We start from the raw sequence: 22418 nt of genomic DNA, 5'->3' as shown, positions 1-22418 counted from the left end.
TCTATGTACATTATTTTAAAACTGTATTCTTTGTGCAATGTTTTCCTGATCTGGTTGGGGACAGTACTGCGATAAGTTTGTCTTTTTGTGTAATTCTGGGTAATTTGCCCTTTTATCTTTTGGGTTATATTCCGAATGTGCAATTCAATGTGTTCTTCTTTTTATTGTATTAAAGGCAGGTTACACTATTGGTAATTACTCAAAATATTTATCATCATAAAATCTTTCTTGATTACAAGTAAAGGGGAGAGATAGATGGTATAAAACATTGTGAGAAACAGCTCCCTCTGAAGTGACTTAGTTTCTGAGAAAGAAGTAATTTTCCACAAATTTGATTTTGAGACCTCAAGTTTAGAACTTGAGGTCTCGAAATCAAGCATCTAAACGCACACAACTTCATGTGACAAGGGTGTTTTTTCTTTCATTATTATCTCGCAAATTCGACGACCGATTGAGCTCAAATTTTCACAGGTTTGTTATTTTATGCATATGTTGAGATACACCAACTGTGAAGACTAGTCTTTGACAATTACCAATAGTGTCCACTGCCTTTAACTACCCTTTGTTGATTAGAGACCAAAATTCAGAACTTTTGTACTGCAAGTGTCCTTCTAATCATTACTGATGAAATAAACAAACCATCAATAATACAAATATCTTGATTATTTTGCAGGCTATAGATCTGCTGCAGTGCATAGTGCATGAGGTTAGTTTGGTGATCTTGGCAAAGGGTGATGTGCTAGAAACCTCTCCCCTTTTGAATTTTTGTTTGTCTCATTACATAAATAGTGTCCTTCTGTATTCAATTTTGAATATGGATCTTTATAACTTTTTACCTCTAACCATGGAGCAAAAAAACTAGATTGCTCCATGCTCTAACTGTTGTGTTAATCTTAGCTCTACATGTAGTTGTTATCTATATAGTGTTTATGTTTTTAGTATTTTTATGTGTCTTGTTTTTTTTTCTGTTAATAGCTTTAGTTAAAGGAACACGTTGCCTTGGATCGGTCGAGTTGGTCTTTGAAAAGCGTTTTGTGACCGTTTGTTATAAAATGCATATGGTTAGAAAGATGATGTAAAAGTAAGAACACAATGATCTACACAAGTATGCCTCGAAATTGCGTGGTTTTCTTTTTACCTCGTCCAACAACACGGTCGGCCATTTATGGGAGTCAAAATTTTGACTCCCATAAATGGCCGTCTGTGATAGTTCGCGACGTAAAAAGAAAACCGTGCAATTTTTAGCGACACTTGTGTGGATCATTATATTCTACTTTTACCACATCTTTCTAACCATATACATTCCATATACATTTAAACGCTTTTTATAGACCAACTCGTCCGATCCAACATGTCCAAGGCAACGTGTTCCTTTAGTTTTGTATGAGTATCTAACTCTTTGCTCCTTGTGATTTTGTTTAGTTTTAAGAATCTTTTTTTTGTGTGTGTTTTTAACTGTATTTCTGTATTACATGTTGCTTTTAACGTAAATCTATTTTTATCTCGTTTCAAGCATTTTGAGACCTAGCATAAGGCGTTATATAAACACCTTTATATTCTTATTATATCAGCCAATTGTTATATTGACACTTTTTTTAGTTGTATTCAACTTTGGTTTTGAGAAAATAGAATTAGCTGTTGCAAACAACTTACCAACCAAATGGACCGAGAGTATAAATGCAAAAAATGGTTAATGGCCTGACGTTTCGACCCTAGCAGAGTCTTTCTCGAAGGCTAAATGACAACGCAACAAACATGAACAGGTAACTGAACATGAACAGGTTACCTGTTCATGTTTGTTGTGTTGTCATTTAGCCTTCGAGAAAGACTCTGCTAGGGTCGAAACGTCAGGCCATTAACCATTTTTTGCAACTTTGGTTTTACCCATTTTAACATCTATTAAACTGTTAAGTTGTCTAACATTTTGTGTTGGATACACAGTGAACAATCTTCTGCAAGTACACCCAACTTGTATGTTCAATTTGTATTTTAGAAACCACCATCATTGCCAAAAGACAGATTTTCTGAAGCATTTGTGGATTTTGTTGCCCAGTGGTGAGTAGTATTCATTTGTTCCTCGTCATCATAACAAATTTTTCAGAGAACATTCTGCAGAATCGGGGAGAGTTGGCATCTCTATCAACAAACAATTGTTGTTGAAATTGAGTTATGTTTTGGAATGCTGATATTGTAGCTTTCTTCATGGGTATAGACGATGTGACCTCTGATGTCACACGAAAACCATAACATGTTTTGCCCGCATACCGCTGGGCAAAACCTTTGTGTTTTGGCAGCCAGCTAGAAAGTTTACGCAATCTTACTATGACTACGCCGCAACTCTTTGCCCGGCGAAACATGACGTATAATAGTGTTTTGTCAACAGAGGGCGGTTTCAATGTAAACATAGGTCACATCTTCTATACATTTCCCAACTCTGACCTACTTGCAGTGTTTTGTATTATATCAGCTTCTTCACTTTACATGAATTGTTGATTTCCACAAAATGATTTAATGTGTACCTAATTTATGTATTTCACTTTGTTGTACAGCATGCAAAAGATACCTGCTGATAGACCTACTCCTGAGACTTTATTACATCATGCATTTATCAGGACATATGATGATGGCAATAAACAAATCATTGCAGAATGGGTTTGTAGAAGTCTACAAGAAATTAGGCTAACGGGAGTAGCTGGTGGTCAGTCATGAGAAAAGCAACAACTCATTCAAAACACAGACAATTTACATATCTACAGTGTCGGTGAGCAGAGGAACATACACGTCATCTGACAGATTAATAAAGTCCTGTATCTCAGGTAATTGTGAAGAGGGTCAGTTATAATAGACTAACTATTCACAATACATGTACAGAACAACTGCTACATGTTGACTTGATGTACACAATTTGCAACCTCAGTAACGGCATATTGCAATATTTGTAGGTTTATGACAATCAAGGTTTTCTTGGCAAGAGTCACACATTTTGTTTGTTTGGTGTAATAATAAAACCAGTTTCTTGTTGTATTCATATTAAGTTCCCAATAATTCTTTGTGAACCTTGCCTGTTGAACAGTGTATTAGGTTTGCTGATCATGTTGCTATAATTGATTATAGACGGGAATAATGACTGTAAGAGGGGCACTATCTTCACTTCACTTATTATGTAAAGGGATAAATATTTCGGTTATTTTTTATTCCCTTTTAAAGCCATTATACACTTTCGGTACAGAAAAAAAAAAAGTTCACAGATTTACAAATAATTTACATGGTTTACAGAAGGTAATAGTGAAAGACTTCTCTTGAAATATTATTCCATGAATTGCTTTACTTTTTGAGAAAACATTAAAACAATATCAATTCTCGTTAGCGAGAATTACGGATTTATTTTAAACACATGTCATGACACGGCAAACCGCGCGAAAACAAGAGTGGGTTTTCCCGTTATTTTCTACCGACTCCGATGACCGATTGAGCCTAAGTTTCACAAGTTTGTTATTTTATACATGTATATAAGTTGTGATACACGAAGTGTGGGACTTGGACAACACTGTTTACCGAAAGTGTACAATGGCTTTAAACATGTTTTTTGGACCATTGATAAATCACAGTATACATGTATATGTAAAATAATTCTTTCTTTGCTGCAGTCACCACATTTGGGAGAACTCCTTCCTCACATGCTTTCTAAATTATTTGTGATTTCAAACCTTCACTTTAAGCTCATACATACAGGTAGAGAAATAAATGTAATTAGAAAGCTTATTCTATGAAGCATATACTGTAGTGACTTCTTTAGTCAAATGGTCTGTCATGTTCCACAATGAATTTCTTATCAAATAATGCATTAGCTTATATGAAAAGTTGTGTGCGGATGAGGTTAACCAAAAGCATTGATTTAATTGCAGTGCTTGCACCATTTATCCGACTATGAAATATTCTCATTATTTTCTATGCAAGTACATGAAATTTGTCATTTTCTATAAAACCCGATATTTTTCCAGTGCTCTCTTGAAATGATGTTTACAAATAATGCCCTGAAATATGCACCCTCTTGCAGTCAGTATTAGAGTCTATGTTATCAGGGTTTTGGGGTAAGATGTTCATACAAGAATACCCTATAGATAGAGTAGGTAATAGTAACGGACACATTTGACACTTCAATGAATTGATGGGACTTGTTTGATGTTTTATGTATTCTTATCCATGTTATTCCATGTGATGTTTCACCACAAAATGTGAGCCAATTAAGTTCAGACATTAAGAATACACTTCTAGTAAATGCCATTTATATGTAAATGTTTATTTAAATTGTACATGTAGGAAAGGCATTTTTGATGCTGCTGAAGTAGATTTTATTTAAATTTGGAATTTTAGAGTATAATATATTTTCCAAACAGATATTTTTGTAAAGGCAAATGAACTTTTTGGTAGGGTTTGATCAATTTTTAGGCCATACACGAAAATGAAGAGCAAGTTGCATGTAAATGGCACATTACTCTTCCTCTTGCCGTGCCTTAAGTGGTGTACTCCATGTCAACAATACCTTTTTTTACACTATGTGGTTTTTACCTCTTTTGAACAAGTTCTTTCTCCAGCATGCGCCTTAATACATTGAGTTGAAAACAAGTTTAGCAACTTGTTGTGCAGTAGCTGAAATGTTCTTGGTTACAATAAAAATGTGTTCACGTATCACCTGATCTGAACTTAGTTCATGTCCTGGTAAATCGTGCCAACCATTTTCACCGATGTGTATGCAGCAGCCAATTTCACGAAACGCTAGGATTGATCCTAGTTAGTTAGGACGTGTAACTCTTCCTAACTTAGGATTAATCCTAAGGTCTGCATGCTACAGTGTAGGGTTGGGACCCGTCTTGGGTCCTAAGATTAATCTTAAAGGAACACGTTGCCTTGGATCGGTCGAGTTGGTCTTTGAAAAGCGTTCTGTAACCGTTTGTTATAAAATCAGTATGGTTAAAAAGATGTTGTAAAAGTAGAATACAATGATCTACACAAATATGCCTCAAAATTGCGTGGTTTTCGTTTTACCTCGTCGACAAACACGGTCGGCTATTTACGGAGTCAAAAATTTGACTCCCATAAATGGTCGACCGTGTTAGTTCGCGACGTAAAATGAAAACCGTGCAATTTCGAGGCATATTTGTGTAGATCATTGTATTATACTTTTACAACATCTTTCTAATCATATACATTTCATAACAAACGGTTTCAAACGCTTTTCATAGACCAACTCGTCCGATCCAAGGCAACGTGTTCCTTTAAGTTAGGAAGAGTTTGGTGAAATCGACGGCAGGTCACATAATTTGTTCATGGTGATATTTAATCAGGTGATAAACAAGCATCAACAAAGAGAGAACAATCTGACTTTATAAAGGTGTTTTAAATTTAACTTAAACATCAGTCAGTAAATCTTAGGCATGAAGTTGATCAACTCGGTTCAATAATGATTATTTGCAAGGCAGTTGACTCCTTGTTATATTACAATTACAAAGTTGCATGTTTGACAAGAACATTTTAATCATTGATATTAAAGATATTTGTAAAGACTTAAGTTGGTTTTTAATAAGGACTCTTACAACAGATGTCACACCATTACCTCATTATGGGTTGATATCAGATGCATGCATTGAAGTCTTAATATTCATTCAGTATCATGGTTGTTGGTTGCACAAAATTAGATAATGTATATGTAATAATGTAAAAAAAAAGAAGATGTTTCCACTGTAAAGAAAAGCAGCAATTCTGATTACACGTACTTGTATTGTGAGTGCATAGTTTGGGTTAAAATGAAAAAGGAGGTTACACAACAACATGTTGTACTCTATGCAAGGAATAACTTGTTCTACATCATTATTCTCTACCAACTTTTGCATGTTGGAGTGAGATCAGATTTAGGGTACATTTATTGACTCCCTCTTACATTGACACCACACATATGTACTGACTGGATAGTGGGTCAGGCCTTTGCACAAGACCATGAAGTCATCACTAACTAGTGACATCCATTTTGAAACTTGCAAACATCTTCATTACACACAGTGGGTGTATAAAAGTGATTTACCTGATTTGCCATCGAGTTATTATTTATGGTTTTAAAGCCCACAATGTTATTTTATTCTTTGTGTAGATGTCTACTTATTTTAAGATTGTGCATCTAAACATAAATGGCGAGTTTCAAAATGGATTCAACCAACTTCATGGGATGTAAACATTTTTTTAAAATGCACAAAATAAACAGCATGAAGTTCAAAACAATCTGATCTTAGTCGGTGTATGGGTAAAAACCAAAATAAATAATCTGATCTTAGAAAGTACAGAATGGTTGCTAAATTACTTAACGTAATGATGGCATACCATACATGTATAAACTTCATAACCAAACTGTGGAATTATGTTATAGGTACATGTACATTAACAATAAAACATAACCTGTATTTTAAAATAAACACTGAAGTTATTCTGAAGTTTTTGTGAAACACCATTGAAGACATCCATTTAAATTTGAACTCATCATGTACAGTACATGTAAGCTTGGTATGTAGCCTCATTGACTTTGTTCCATGTACACAGCTTCTAGAGGTTGGTGACAACATTCAAATGGAGTATTCATTTTAATGACATTAGGTCTGGATTTACTTTTGTTTAGTCTTCATCAAATACTATTTTCTTCCCTTGAAAAGGTACTATTTTAGATTCAAGTTTACGTTTTTTACTAGCCTCCCACGATGGATGAAGTTGTTCTTTAGCAGTAGGTATCTTCTGAGGTAGTTTGATGTCCGAAGTGGAAGTGGGATGTTTAGCATGTGAAGGTTTATTCCCCCATTCTGATGGATGAATCTGCTTGCTTTGAGGTCTACTCTGTGTATTTTTGTGGAAAGACTTTCCTGGCGCACCTGTTATACAAAAAACAAAATATGTAACACACATGAATTCTTTATTAGCCATAATTTTATTTTTAGTGCAAGGATTATGTCTAAATAGGAGAGCTAATATTTCTGTTTCCGTTTATCATTTGAATGTCTTCGGTTTATAGAATAGCACAACTTACCTGTTCTGACAGCTTGATCTGGAAAAAAGTTGATTCCGGGTATCAACTTCTCCACTTGTGTTTGTTGGACAGGATTTGGTTTGTCTACCATTGGAGTTTGCTTGACAGTTCGTGGTTTATCGGTTGAAATGGTTTTCTGGAGAGAGCTTGACTTGGCAACCATTGGGGTCTTGTGTAGCATCACTGGAGGTAAATCTGACTGTTTTTCTAGCGGCCTGCAATGATGCAATAGAAGAAAGAAATAATTAATGATAAAAGAGATTGTTCTAACATCAAGTGTGTTTTGTAAATACGACGGGAAAAATAACCCTGTAAATAATTCAAGAGCGTCAGTGTTTTCAGAAACAAAATGTATTGTAAGTACCAGAAGGTTTTGTGGATTGAGTATTGTTGTATGAATATTCAATCAGTTACAATATTTACATGAAATTGCATTATGACAGAAGCAAAATAAGTTAAATTCTGAGGACCCATTTGTTTTCTTGTGAGAACCTCTGGATGATACTAATTTACAAGTGCATGTGCAATGTGCACCTATAAGTAAATGACACTTGACTCACCGTTTGTTTTTCTGCTTCAGGTCTTCTTTCTCATTCCCTTGCAATGTATTCAAGTCTATATTTCCTGTTTGAGGGCCTGTTAGTGTATTTTTATTTTGTTTACCACCTGGATGAAGAACAGTCTCTGATTGATGATTTTTTGCATTGGATGGATCTATACTATCGTCACTATTTTCATCATTACCAGTATGCTCTACATTAAGAAGTTTGTGCATTGTTTCATCATGTGGTGTTTCTGACAAGAGAGTGTTAAAGCCTTCCCATCGATTATCATAACTTGTGTCACTCGCACTCCCTTCATCATCATCTTCATCGGACACTACATCCTCCTCCTCTTCTTCTTCCTTCTCCTCCTTCTTGCTGATCTTCTTAGCTTTTATCATGTGTTCCAGCCTGCCTTCATCATCATCTTCATTGGACACTGCATCCTCCTCCTCTTCCTTCTCCTCCTTTCTGATCTTCTTAGCTTTTATCATTAGTTCCAGCCTGCCTTGATAATCTTCTTCATCCTTCCTTCTTGCATCAGCTTCATCCTCAAAATTCTTCTTGCGAAGGCGTCTATATTTCTTGGTTCCTGTCCGCAGAAGGTCTTTTGTAACCATACCTGATAAGAACAAAGGCATTTCATTATAATAATCAATTAATTAAAAACAAGTGTTTCAATTTCAGTCTAAGACCTAGACCATGATCTCAAGAACTAACACATATAAATGAACGTATACTAACCCTAACCCTAACCACAATAGATAAACCAATTGAGAAATTCAAAATGATGTACTGTACAGAAAGCATACCTACCTTCAAATTTGACAACTCTTTCTTGGACGAGTCTATGGTGTATCAAACGAGCTATTACTCTCTCCAAAGCAGATGACTTTGGCTGCAACCGAAATGATCAAATGAGTTATGAAATCTAGCCAATCAATGACTATTAAGGTGATATTATTGTTTTGTTTAATAATATGCTTTAAAGGCAGTGGACACTATTGGTAATTGTCAAAGACTAGCCTTCTTCACAGTTGGTGTATCTCAACATACATGTATGCATAAAATAACAACCTGTAAAAATTTGAGCTCAATCGGTCACCGAACTAGCAAGATAATAATGAAAGAAAAAAACACTCTTGTCACGAAGTTGTGTGCATTTAGATGGTTGATTTCGAGACCTCAAGTTCTAAACTTGAGGTCTCGAAATCAAATTCGTGGAAAATTACTTCTTTCTCGAAAACTATGGCACTTCAGAGGGAGCCGTTTCTCACAATGTTTTATACCATCAACCTCTCCCCATTACTCATCACCAAGAAAGGTTTTATGCTAATAATTATTTTGAGTGATTACCAATAGTGTCCACTGCCTTTAAACTAATGTTTACACAAGATATCCAATTAAGATAAAACTTGAAGTGTTAATAAATTCATCAAGCTTCTTTTTTTTTCATTCATTGGACGTACATTGTTGAGAACTTCCTGAAGACCTTTCTTGAATGTGACAGCCTTCTTGGTAAATGTATCCAGAGGAACATCTTTAATTGCTTCTACCTCCGCTAGCATTTTTGTTGCTCTTCTTTGGTTCTTTAAAACCTGCTGCTCAGACCCTCTGTAAAACAGTGATCAAGAATTATTTTCAACAACATCATGTCAGGATAAACTCTAAAAGTGAAGATCTTGAAAGTGGTTTAAGTCGTTGTTTAATTTAAAGGTTTAGGATTTCAACAGCACATCTGGTATTACTGAACATGTACAAGCAACTTCGTTTTCACATGATCATTATGTAAGCATTGATCAGGTCATCAACAGTGCATTAACAAACAAACAATAGTATTTTACAACTCATTGGGTGTGTTCGTTTAGCTTCCCTGGGTCGACCCCGGTGTGTGGCGTTTTCTTTTTCCAGGAAGAACGTGTGCAGATAATTACCTACGTTCGTCCTAGAAAAAAAACCCGCCACATACCGGGTCGACCCAGGGAAGCTAAACGAACGCATCCATAATTATTAGATAGTCAAACTACAAACCAGCCACCCAATATAAAATTAACTAAACTCTGCTAGTTTCAATATTACAAACAACAATGACATGCTGTACATATGTAGACATTTGCTTAATTTGTTATGCTTGTTAATATTTGTAAATTTATACCTGTATAATTTCTTACTTTTTGCTTTGAAGTTTCTTAACTTGTCTTGTGAGAGAGTGCACGATGAGAACCTTGACTGTCTTTACTGTCTTCCTCATGTTAACAACCTGTGATTGTATCAACAAGATATAAACTTCAACAAGTGAAAGTATTTAATCATACATTACATGGATACATCCTTGGTTCTTAATCTGTGATACGTCCAAATGCTAATCCAAGCTCAACCATTTGTTTCATTGGCCTTCAATCTGTTCCAGTTGCGACAATGGTAACCCTCCCTGAGCGATAAACTCTAAACGCAAAGTTAAATTATTTATTTCTCATCAAATACGACAATTCAGGCAGAAATATTTCAAGGGATGTGTTCTAGTCTACTTACTATCATCATAATTATATTAGACTGGTAAGTATTATGTAAATCTGTGATCTTCACGATTTTGTTTTCTTACCAATTCTGTAACGTTCCTTTTAACGTTAAAACTTAAAACTTTAAAATTAGGAAGCAGACGTTTACATTTACGTTGTACTCGGCAGAATCCTTAGTGAGGACGGTACGTACGTACATAACAAGGGTGCTTGATTGTAGTGCAGATCAGACACAAAAGTGCAGGGCTGTATGCTTCGTTTTTTTAAAGGGCAAGGGCACCAAGGCATTTTCTTCTTGGTAAAGGGCACCCTATGATGAAATTGTAAATTTGTATTGGAGCATTTCAAGGGCACCAAGGCAATGACCAGGGGACACGGAGGCAATCGCCTTCGTTGCCTCCGTGAAGTAACAGGTCTGAAAGTGCTTATTATAACAGAAAAACAAAACTTATTAAGAAACTGAAGACAAGTCAACTAGCTGAAGACAAGACAACTGGAACTCAACTAGTGTTAGACAAACTGTCAACAATGATTACCTCGGTATTGAACTGTACTTTGTCCATCTTTCACTGCTGCAATGTTCCACGGCTGTCGTGCAGATGATGAGGTAGATAAACTGTAGATCGGAGTGTTTCAGATGAATCAGTCATTCAGTGCCTTTTCAACTCACATGACTATTTCACAATCTAAATTCGGCCTAAGCTTATCTTCGTACACAATTGTATTTGTACATTAAAATACAATATCTTTTTAAATTAGTAGTTTTGTCTGACCTTCTTGTCAAGTTACGTCGCGGAAGTTTTTCTGAAAACAATAATGGATAGACGATGTCAACAATCAAGACAAGAATTTAGAAAGCAAACCATGTGTGTGCGATCTCTCTCTCAGTCTCTGCTGACGAGAAGGGGTCAGTGACATGTAGGTCAACACATGAGGGCGCTATTCGTTCGCAGGCACGCAGGCAGGTTCGGATTTTATGCATAACATTGCCGCCCACACCTTCAAACACTGTTCGAAGACGACACCGCTGAGAAATTGTGTAAATTGTTTTACATTTTGATGATATTCAACTCTTCATTGTGTTCTTTCATCCAGGTCTAGCTAAATAAATTTAAGGTATGTTGTAGGGATAGCATTGAGTGTTTTGTTTGTAAACCACGTTACAATAATGTGCGTGAAAATTAACAAAAATGCATGTTGTTAAAAAACTGTTCAGATTTATTTTACATGTCGTGCATATGTAGTCATTCGTGTCAGTAATGGTCGAAATCTTGATTGATCACAGCACTCACTCACGCTGGCCTGGGCCCTCACACTTTACAATAATGCCTATTTTCTTTTGTATAATGCAAAACAGTTGTGTGCAGTGCTGGGGGTTGGTTTCCATTTGGCATGTTGGTTGGCTGTATTTTGGGCTCAGTCATGCCGCACTGAATTCAGGGATCCGAATTCACTCACTTGGCTTGGCAGCGCTGCTGCTGACATGGCTGAGTTGACTCATTGATCAAGTACTGGGGCTGGCTTGTCATTATTTGATTATGCTGAAACCCAGCATTTCTTATTCATAACAAAATAAATATATTAAGTAGGCCTGCTGAGGTGATAGCGAAACAAACCTCTCAGTCATAGTTCTATAGTTACCCTCCAATCTCCCGACAGTTACAGACCAAGCAAAAAGGGTTAACGGTTAACCATTTTTGTCAGACTAAATGACTAAATATTTGCCCAATTATTACCACTTTTTAAAAATCATGGCCCGCAGTGTTGAACTAAGTCTTATTATGCAAATGGATATTAAAGATGCCATGTCAGATTTTTGGCCGATTTGACCCCAAAATTTTGATTTAAAATTCAGGTATTTAGGTATTTTGATGGGGGTCGAGAAAATTACAAGCTTTCATTTGAGCCATTGCTCGAAAAAGTCTGCCAATTATGCAGTGAAATAAAGTGCTCAAACTTAGTTTTTGTCGGGATCCCGACAATATATCACGTGACCAATTGTATTTTATAAAGGAACGTTTTAAATTTTTGTCATGGTTCCTGACCATTAAAAGTAAAAGTTAAACTTTTTTTTTGTTAGAGTGGGTGATACTCTTTGAAATACCATTCACTCAAAAAAATCTATTTTTTTAATGTTTGGGGCCAAAAATCTGACATAGCATCTTTAATGTCAGGACCCAAGAAAAAATTGTTGTTGTTTTCTAATTGTGTAGTTTGTGGGCTGCTTGATTAAACAGCTGACACTTAAAGACAGTGGACACTATTGGTAATTGTCAAAGACTAGCCTTCACAGTTGGTGTATCTAAACATATGCATAAAAGAACAAACCTGTGAAAATTTGAGCTCAAATGGTCGTCGAAGTTGCGAGATATGAATGAAGTAAACAAACACCCTTGTCGCACGAAGTTGTGTGCTTTTACATGGTTGATTTCGAGACCTCAAATTCTAAATTTGAGGTCTCGAAATCAATTTAATTGAAAATTACTTCTTTCTCGAAAACTACGTCACTTCAGAGGGAGCCGTTTCTCACAATGTTTTATACCATCAACCTCTCCCCATTACTCTTTACCAAGTAAGGTTTTATGGCAATAATTATTTTGAGTAATTACCAATAGTGTCCACTGCCTTTAAACCTTACAGGCTTCTTTAGTCCATAGTTCCTTGTACTGCCTGCAGACTCTTTTGTCATCATTTTTTTAAATAATAATACCGGATGTTTTCTTCATTTATTTAGATTCTCAAATTATGATGGTAATTGTAAACCATGCAGGAAGTGAGTTTTACTTTAATTTTCCTGTTTTTACATAAAGGGAGGAATTCTTTGAAGAGATGACGTCTTGAACATCATCTTTGATGTTTTCAGCGAAGAGAGGTTTTACTTCATCACAATTGATTGTGTCCTATAATGGCAACATCCTCTGGCTCTGTGTCAAGTGACAGTCGAACTAGACTTCTAGGAACCTCAACAACCAACCAGAGTGTAGAAGATATGCAGAACCTAAACATCCATGATGAGTTTGATCCATTTGATGCGTATGCAGAGACAGAAAAGCCTGATGCTACAGTGGTGGATGGAAGTGTGGCTGCCCCTCCTCAAAATGAGTATGTTCATGATGTTAAATGTAATGTGTGCTGTACTTCTGTCATACTATTGTTTACCATTGTCATATATACATGTAAATTATTTTTTTTATTATTATTACTAGTTTATTGTAAAAAACATCTGTTTGTCGCAGTCCAGAGACTCAATTAAAATACAGATTTACACTTTTATAATTTTTTTTTTTAAAAGCACAGGAGAATATTTATACACAAGAAACATTACAAATTTAAAAGCAAAAGTCAAAAGATGCATGCCTTGCAAGAAATGCATGTGGCATAAATCCAAACCCCTCAAACCCTTCAAACAGCTTATGTGATGAGTCGATGTTGGTGGACATCCAGAAAAAAACCTCAAAATTGTGTTAAATTTAACAAAAATAAAGGTATTTGCCACTCACTTATTAATAGACAACTGCTCTTACAAAATATGTGCACTGAATATGAAGTTTGATTAGTGTGACTGTTTGATTGTAGGTGGTATCATGGCTGTATGGATAGGCAGACTGCTGAGATGAGGCTGAATGGTGCTAGAGATGGCAGCTATCTAGTCCGAGAGAGTGAACGTCGACCTGGTTCCTATGTTTTGTCATATCTTGGTGTCAAGGGTATCAACCACTTCAGGTATGTTTGAAGATAAGCTCAGTTTAGAAATATTTAGAAATCCTACCAAAAACACTCATTTAGACTTTCCAGCATTGCTTATTATTATAAATTATGGGGTAAGTTGCTCTTTATTCCCGCGTGTTTTTATTCAAGCACTTAAACCAAAATTGTATAGTTGAAACTGTTTGCAGGAAGTAAAAATGTAATGATTATGTTTTAAAGTATATTAGATTTGTTCATACACATACCATGTACACGTGCAATGTACACATGGACCTTGTACACTACAGTTACTGAAAGTTTGAATAAATGAAATAATGTGGATGCTACAAAGTAGACATGGCTCTGGGCCCAATTTCATAGAGCTGCTGAAGCACAACACGATTCTTAGCACAACTCAATTATGCTTACCCAAATAGGATTACCAGCCAAAAACCATGTCACAAGGACAATCTTTGACTGGTATCGTGTTTATTTGTGCTAAGCACAAAATTAAGAAATGTCTGTTTTTAAGTAGCTTTATGCCATTTTGACTTGAAGGCAGTGGACACTATTGGTAATTGCTCAAAATAATTATTAGCATAAAACCTTACCTGGTGACGAGTAATGGGGAGAGGTTGATAGTAGGCCTATAAAACATTGTGAGAAACGGCTCCTTCTGAAGTGACATAGTTTTCGAGAAAGAAGTAATTTTCCATGAATTTGATTTCGAGACCTCAGATTTAGAATTTGAGGTCTCGAAATCAACCATCTAAAAGCACACAACTTTGATGACTGATTGAGCTCAAATTTGGACAGGTTTGTTATTTTATGCATATGTTGAGATACACCAAGTGAGAAGACTGGTCTTTGACAATCACCAATAGTGTCCAGTGTCTTTAAATCAGGTACTCGCTACCTACTACTTAATTTGCACTTGCACTTTCAGTAAATATATTACTGTAAGACTTGGGATCAACCATGTAAGGTGATTACCACTTGGAGAGTCAGCTTCAAACTTGCCTTCAGATTATACGTTGTATTATTTTATTTGCATTGAAAATATTTCAAGACAGTTTTGTTTAAAGCCATTGTACACTTTCGGTACAGAAAAAAAAAATAGTTCACAGAGATATACAAATAATTTACAGGGTTTACAGAAGGTAATGGTGAAAGACTTCTCTTGAAATATTGTTCCATGAAATGCTTTACTTTTCGAGAAAACATTAAAACAATATCACTTCTCGATAGCGAGAATTACGGATTTATTGAAAACACATGTCATGACATGGCAAAACGTGCGGAAACAAGAGTGGGTTTTCCCGTTATTTTCTCCTGACACCGATGACTGATTGAGCCTAAATTTTCACAGGTTTGTTATTTTATAAATAAGTTGTGCTTACACGAAGTGTGGGACTTGGCCAACACTGTTTACCTAATGTGTATAATGGCTTTAACTTAATTCGGATTGTTTTATTACCATTGAAACTATTGAGATAGTTTAACCATGGAGGAAGGAATAGAAGGAGCTCGAACGACCCGCAAAACCGCAGAGTAACAAAAGAATACCCTGACAATGCCCCCGTCTAACCAGTGGAAAAAGATAGGAGACCTCCAGCTGGACGGCCGATTAACGAGCAGGATTAGATTTCTTTGTACAGAACGTGCGGTACCGCCGCTCTGCACCGTTGCCTTCGTGTAAAGTTGAATCATTTGAGACAAGAATTGTGAATATACACGTTTTCATTTACCGTTTGTGGTGTTTCACTGAAAAATCATGGCATATTTTTTCATTTTTTTTTACTTTCCGGTCACTAGCGGTGGTTCAAAATTTGGGTATTAGCACACGAGGGTGGTTGGTATTCAATTGTGTTTTTCGATTTGGTGAGCACAAGTGTACACAATTTTTATCAGGACTCAAAAAAGTTGTTTTTCTGTATTATATCCATACGACATACGACACCATGGTTGAGTGAAGAACCAAGTGCGCATGCGCAAAATCACATACGCCAGGTCGCCCATTGTCTGTATAAGGTATTTCGGTGATTACGAGGTGTTGTTAAACGACCGCGGTACCGCAGGTTCGACTTTTGAAGTCCCTTCGTTCGAGCTCCTTCTATTCCTTCCTCCATGGTTTAACTGATTTCAGATTGACATGTTTCATTTAGGTTTATAATTTTTGTTGAAGGGATGGTTTTGAATCATTCATTTGTCATTTTGTATGCGCTCATGAAGAATGAAAAAGGGAAAAAGAACTACATAGTAACTATTCAAATGCTTTGGATGTAAACCATTTTTAGATTTTCTCTCAAAATTTCCTTTTCTGAAACTTGAGCCAAAAGGGACTTGAGTTAGGACTTTACCCCAAGACACAAAAACTAGAGGGATGAAAGGTCTGAGAAAAATGCAGAACAAGCGAATAATAAAAAAAAAAAAGGTTTTAACATTTTTGTTCCCATTGCAGTAGAACATTATGAGATAAATTAAAGCTCATGTACATGTAGCAAACTCATGTTCAAGTTCAGAGACAGCTGCAATTGGGGAGCTCCGATTGTCCTTCTTTTGTTTGTAATTTTTGGCAAAGGCACCCGTTGGTTTTGTACACAATCTTCAAATGGTAACCTTCAGCCAACAGGGGACGCTAATGTCCTCTCTTGTTATAGGTCCCCATTATTTCTACCCACGAGCACACACGCACACTTAGTAATAGTTATGGATGAAAGTGTTTGTTTAAACATTAATAAGAATAAGATAATTTTACAACATAAGGAAATGAAGTTTCCTATCAGGAAGGTAAATTATAAAATGTCAATAACCATTTGAGGAACCTAAAATGAATTATGAACTTCATACAAGCATTTATGTCCAACAATGCTTCTAATGGCATAATTGGAGTTTAAGATGTACATGTACTGTACATTCGTGTGTGTTGTATGCATGCGCACAACAATATACATTGGTAAGGTGACATGGTATTACCTGAAGAATGGGGACAGTAGAACAAAGGAACACAAAAGAGACAAAATGCCATCCTCACATTGCAATCCATTGTATTTTCAATGACCTTACATTGTTTTCATGGGCTTAGTCTAAGGAGAGTGTTAACTTAGAGGAACAAAGGGAAAATCCTTACATCCTAGATAGCAATAAATATATGTATCTTTTGTGTACAGTACATGAACATAACACATTGATCAGTGATCCTGAGTGTTACTGAATGGTGTTGTGTGCAAGTCTTTAAGTTCTTAAAATGTAGAGCCTCGTCACCTCATAATGGCCCAATTTCATGGCTCTGCTTACCGCCGAATTCTGCGCTTACGAACACGATTCCCCGTTTACGTGCAAGCGCCGAATTTTTGCGCTAGCCTTGTAAGCGTAGAATGCCTAGTAACGTGGAGTACGCACCTGCAGAAGCCAAAATTCACCGCCAACCCGTGAAACAGGCTTGCCGTAAGCACAGAATTCCCTGCTTCCGTAAGCGCCAATCCTGTGCTTACGGTAAGCAGAGCCATGAAATTGGGCCAATGTCTGTGCTGTTTCAAGATGTCGCTGGCTTTCTCTTGTTACTCTTTATTTTTGTTGAATTATAGGATTACAGCTTTGTGTGGTGATTACTACGTTGGTGGACGTCAGTTTCCATCTTTGGCCGAGTTGATAGGTTATTACACACATGTATCCAACATTCTGAAGAGTGAAAGACTACTCTTCCCTGTGCCACCCCCTGAGGTTAGCTTTTTATTATAACCCCCCCCCCTTCACTTCTCCTGTCCCCAACCTTTCCTTTCCCTTTTGTGACTAGTGGTCCTCGCTCTGGAAACTCTTGAAAATGTGATTCTATAGGCCCTACAGTAAAAGTTTTTTATGATAAAGAATTTCACCCTGTTTTAGATTTTTGTTTCTTTTCACCCCCCCTGTGTTGTATACTGTAAATTGATTGATTGTTTTTTCTTATTTTTTCAGCCATTAATTGATGACAGAAAGAAAGTCGTGGCTGTCTTGCCCTATACTAAAGTGCCTGACACAGATGAGCTCAGGTTAGTGTAATATAATAAGCATTTTTGGGTCGATAGTTTGTGTTGTGCAAGTGACTGTCTAACTGACCCTGCCATTCCATGTTGACCTGGGCAATCAAAGTTTATTTGGAGTAGCGAGCAGTGAGCTCGGATGTGTCATTTTGAATTATAAATAGCTAGAGTAGACTGAGTGCATAACAGATTCCAATGTCATGACTGTGTTCAGAGCTGGGTTCAACAAACACTAAACACAGTTGATACAAAGGAATTTCAAGTGTGTGTGGACAGCATTAGTATCCAGTCCTCTGCTAAATCGCATAACCTTTCATCATCTGTGACAACAGTATGATCTTTCCAATCTGCTATGCGACTAGATCAAGTAGATATCAACCCTACAACCTTGTAATCCAATTTAATTGGCAAGTTTGTTTATTAAGAGTCCCTGCCTGTAAGAATGTACCAAGTGGTGATTCATGGGTTCTCAGATCTTCTTCTAAACAATTAGAGTGATACATTATCATACCAAAGGAATAAATCCAAAATATTAGTTTGCTGACGCTTTCGGTTTGGGAGTTATCAGTTATCAAAGTTTCGGCCTAAAAGCCTTTGTGAAACGAATAGTACATTCCCTGTAAACACAAAAATGTGCGTCAAGGTCATCCCAACAAAAGTAAAACATTTTTGAAACCTCCAGTTGGGCTTATAACAAAAGTATACAAAAAATTTGGGATCTCGTTGGCGCGTCATGTTACGCGCACCTGAACCTTTGACGAACAGTGCCCTCGTGCCATTTTCGACGCCTCATAACTCAACGCGCCTATAACATCCCATGAATTAAACAAATTCACATGAAAGAGCTTGCATCCCTAAAACAAATTGAAGTGCAAAGTGCGTGGGATCTCATTGGCGCAGAGAAATAATAGAGGTCAAAGTTCAAATTTTACCAATATATTGTGTTTTCGCACCTCCGTAACCTCGTGCACCAACATCAATTTTTTTTTTATGACAACTGGGTGTTGGAACAGTTTTCATCTAATGACAAATGAAAAAAGAATCTTGGGATCTCTGCAACTTGCATGTCAAAAGATTTTTTGAAAATTTTCTAAAGTATTGCCATTCCACACATTTTGGCCTAAATTGGCACAACATTCACTTTTTTCATCACTGTAAGTATCTGTGCCAACAAGATCCCATCAATGTTTTCTTGTATTTGGTTAAGTTGAGTGTTCCTTAACAGATTTCATTTGAAGAATAATTGGGGTCATGTTGGCCCACCAATATAACAAAGGTCAAAGGTCATATGAAACTACACTACTGCCTATTTCGGGCGGTTTTGCGTCGTCTAGAAATCCATGCGCCAATATGATCACATTAAATTGTCTGCGTTTTATGATTATATAGATTCTCAGCAACACATAAAAAGCAAAAACCAAATGGGATTTGAGTGGCGCTAACAAATATTACAGACCAAAGGTCACAATATGTGCCTGCATGTCATTGCATTGCTGTGGCAACCAAAAGTGAGAAATATCCCCCAATTTCAAAATGTTGGCAAACCATGAAGGGGATAGGTCTCCAAAACAGATATAGATTGGACTTGTTTTTACAAATGGTGTTAGTTTAATGTTGGTTGGTAACTGTTGCCAAGGTCAAAGGTTACAAAGAACATGGGTGTTTTTTATATTTTCTGTCAAGAACCAACTTCAGAGCCTTTTCAAGATTTTATTTTAAGAACAAGGGCTCTTTCATTTCAGTTAGGGACAGCCACTTATAATACCTAGGCACATATGGTTGTCCCAAATTAATTATAGAGCCCTTCCTTATTTGATAAAATGTTGACAGGGCTTTGAAGTTGGTTCTTGACAGAAAATGTATTGCAAAACACCAATATTTTCTGTGGAGAGCTAACTAAGCTTTACCTTTTGCAACTTGCTTTCCATAAGAGTCTCAAGAACTGCAACATTAAGAAGATCATTCCAATTTTTGCGATCAAAGTTTGCAATAAATTCTGCTTACAGATGACGCTATGGTAGTAAATAGACACGTTGATATTTGTTTTGTCCTTTTAGCTTTGTAGTAGGTGAAGTGTTTGTTGTGCACAATGAGCTAGGAGATGGATGGCTGTGGGTTACATCACAGAAGACTGGCGAAAGTGGCATTGTAGTAGATGACCTTGTCAAATACATTGTAAGTTGTTTTCTTTTCTTGTTGACTATTTTACTTATTTAAACAAATCATTTTGGGGGGGTTTGTCCGGACCTGAAAGTCTGAATGACTACAGTACCTTGATTTACACTTTTTTAAAGGCAGTGGACACTATTGGTACTTACCCAAAATATTGATTAGAATAAAACATTACTTAGTAACAAGTAATGGGGAGAGGTTGATGGTATAAAACATTGTGAGAAACGGCTCCCTCTGAAGTAACGAAGTTTTCGAGAAAGAAGTAATATTCTACGAATTTTATTTCGAGACCTCAGATTTAGATGCGTTCTCGAAATCAACTTGCATCTGAAAGCACACAACTTCGTGTGACAAGGTTGTTTTTTTTTCTTTCATTATTATCTCACAACTTCGACAACCAATTGAGCTCAAACTTTCACAGCTTGGTTATTTTATGCATTTGTTGAGATACACCAAGTGAGAAGACTGGTCTTTGACAATTACCAATAGTGTCCAGTGTCTTTAATGTTTGTTTTGGTGAGCTACATGCTTAGACATACATTAAGAGGTGTATGCCATATATATGTGTAAGATACAGAGCATTTAGCTTTTTAGATGGCAAATTATTACAGCACTTGCTTTGGTTAGGATAATGAAAGTTACACAAATTGTCTGCTTACCTCCATCAGCAATAATGCAGGTACATTGTATAGAAGTGTTATTAATCAAATTCATATACATGTACAGTCATGTAAGCAAACCCACTGCTCTGCAAGAGGTCCAAACCTCATTAGGAACAAAAGGTTACAACAACAGCTCAAACAAAAGTCTTTACCGTAAATGCATTCAACAAAATATTGAGATACAAGATGAAAGTTTGCATTCTAATAAGCTTTGGTATTTTGTACTCCTTTATGTACATAATTCCACAGCTAATATGTGCATAAAATGCATGTAAATGTTCACTCTGGTATTTTTGATTTGTTGCCTTTATTGTACACAGGATAAGGACACGGACACTAATGAAGGCAAAATGTAAGTAGATATTCAGCTCTTCATTGATGATACCATTCTTATAGTTCATTATATCACTAGAGCGAAGTCACATTTTTACATACACTGTACCATGAAGTGTTGGTACTATGAAGAGGCAATTTTATGTTTATTTGTAAAAATGTTTGTGTAAACGTTTTCAGGCTCACCATGTTAATGTTAAACCTGTGTAATACCAATGTTAACTTAAAGGATCTGGGTACTTTTTCAAAATGTCCATAGATTTACATTAAACTTACAGGGTTTGAAGATAATAATAGTGGAAAGCTTCCCTTCAAATATTACTTACTGAGGTGCTGTAGTTTTTGAGAAATGAGTAAAACAATGTCATGAAAATATGTTTGTAATTGATTAAAATAGTTTTCGTTTCATGAGACGAAAATTGTTTTCATGACATTGTTGTACTCATTTCCCCAAAACTACAGCACCTCCGCACGTAATATTTTCAGGGAAGCTTTCTACTATCATTATCTTCAAACTGTGTACGTTTAGTGTAAATCTGTGGACATTGTGTTTTCTGTCCTACAAAAGCTACATACATGTAGACCCTTTAAGCAAGATTACCTTTGTCCTTTTGAAAATAAAGGAAACCAAACATAAACTCTCTAAACATGGTTTATATGATGGTGCTTAATATTATTTCAACGTTGTTTCTTTATCAGTTTCCCCAAAAAACAGTTCATACATCAATATTTACCAGACATATTAAATTTAACAATGGTTTTGAAAGACAATTGTTTTATACATCATGAATTTCTGAATTATGTTTGGGTTGGATTTTTTAACAGATGGTTCCACTGTAATATTTCAAAAGATGAGGCTGCTGAATTACTTCTGAAAGGTTAGTTTGAATGCACTTAGCAGCTGTCTTGTACTGTACTTTGCCAATTAAAGAAACACTTTGCCTTGGATGGGACGAGTTGGTCTATAAAAAGCGTTTGTAATCGTTTTTTTATAAAATGCATATGGTTGGAAAGATGTTTTAAAAGTAGAATACAATGATCCACTCAAATTTGTCTCGAAATTGCGTGTTTTTCCTTTTACTGTGCAAACTAACACACAGTCGGCCATGTATGGGAGTCAAAAAATTTACTCCCATAAATGACCGACCGACGGGGTAAAAGGAAAACCGTGCAATTTTGAGGCATGTTTGTGTGGCTCATTATATTCTACTTTTAAAACATCTGTCTACCCATGCATTCTATAACAAACGGTTACGAATGCTTTTCAAAGACCAACGCGACCGATCCAAGGCAACGTGTTCCTTTAAACACATACATGTACTTCATGAAAATACAAAGCAAATTTTGTTGAGGCACTAACTGGCATGTCAGTTTTTCCAAATGTGCTGCAAGAAAATGTGCTCCGATTCGTGTGA

At 36.2% G+C, this 22418-nt stretch overlaps 3 protein-coding genes across 4 annotated transcripts in view; 2 read left to right on the top strand and 1 right to left on the bottom strand.

The window, feature by feature from the left end:
* The window catches only part of LOC139942170 (dual specificity mitogen-activated protein kinase kinase 5-like), a 40129-nt gene extending 33665 nt beyond the window's left edge, over positions 1-6464 (top strand). The window contains exons 18-20 of the mRNA XM_071938917.1: positions 674-706; positions 1994-2055; positions 2550-6464. Coding sequence (XP_071795018.1) covers positions 674-706; positions 1994-2055; positions 2550-2709 — 255 coding nt within the window. The 3' untranslated portion in view covers positions 2710-6464. The remainder of the gene's footprint in view (positions 1-673; positions 707-1993; positions 2056-2549) is intronic.
* LOC139942167 (uncharacterized) lies at positions 6141-11009 on the bottom strand. The gene is made up of 7 exons (XM_071938915.1): positions 10664-11009; positions 9780-9868; positions 9078-9222; positions 8425-8506; positions 7627-8230; positions 7067-7281; positions 6141-6911 (listed from the first exon to the last, which is right to left on the bottom strand). The coding sequence occupies exons 1-7, from the start codon at positions 10688-10690 to the stop codon at positions 6661-6663; spliced, it is 1413 nt and encodes a 470-aa protein (XP_071795016.1). The 5' UTR covers positions 10691-11009; the 3' UTR covers positions 6141-6660.
* A 93-nt stretch (positions 11010-11102) lies between these two features.
* The window catches only part of LOC139941580 (ras GTPase-activating protein 1-like), a 31978-nt gene continuing 20662 nt past the window's right edge, over positions 11103-22418 (top strand). For both annotated transcript variants that reach the window (XR_011786610.1, XM_071938146.1), the window contains exons 1-8: positions 11103-11243; positions 12938-13229; positions 13704-13850; positions 17402-17537; positions 17772-17845; positions 19894-20011; positions 20991-21022; positions 21829-21881. Coding sequence is in view for 1 of the 2 variants with exons in the window: in XM_071938146.1 (XP_071794247.1) it covers positions 13033-13229; positions 13704-13850; positions 17402-17537; positions 17772-17845; positions 19894-20011; positions 20991-21022; positions 21829-21881 (757 nt within the window). In the remaining variant the exon portion in view is untranslated. The remainder of the gene's footprint in view (positions 11244-12937; positions 13230-13703; positions 13851-17401; positions 17538-17771; positions 17846-19893; positions 20012-20990; positions 21023-21828; positions 21882-22418) is intronic.

Source organism: Asterias amurensis, chromosome 9 (assembly GCF_032118995.1).
Source record: "Asterias amurensis chromosome 9, ASM3211899v1".
Taxonomy (NCBI): domain Eukaryota; kingdom Metazoa; phylum Echinodermata; class Asteroidea; order Forcipulatida; family Asteriidae; genus Asterias; species Asterias amurensis.
The sequence above is the reverse complement of the archived record's forward strand: the minus strand, read 5'-3'. Positions and strand labels throughout refer to the sequence as shown.

What these genes read in the sequence shown, in the direction of transcription:
- LOC139942167 (XM_071938915.1), bottom strand. Translation starts at nt 10,690, where the DNA reads ATGGACAAAGTACAGTTCAATACCGAG. An exon ending in TTCAGGAAGTTCTCAACAAT is followed by an intron (nt 8,507 to 9,077) that starts GTACGTCCAATG and finishes TTTCGGTTGCAG; the next exon opens with CCAAAGTCATCTGCTTTGGA. An exon ending in CTGAAGCAGAAAAACAAACG is followed by an intron (nt 7,282 to 7,626) that starts GTGAGTCAAGTG and finishes GCATCATTGCAG; the next exon opens with GCCGCTAGAAAAACAGTCAG.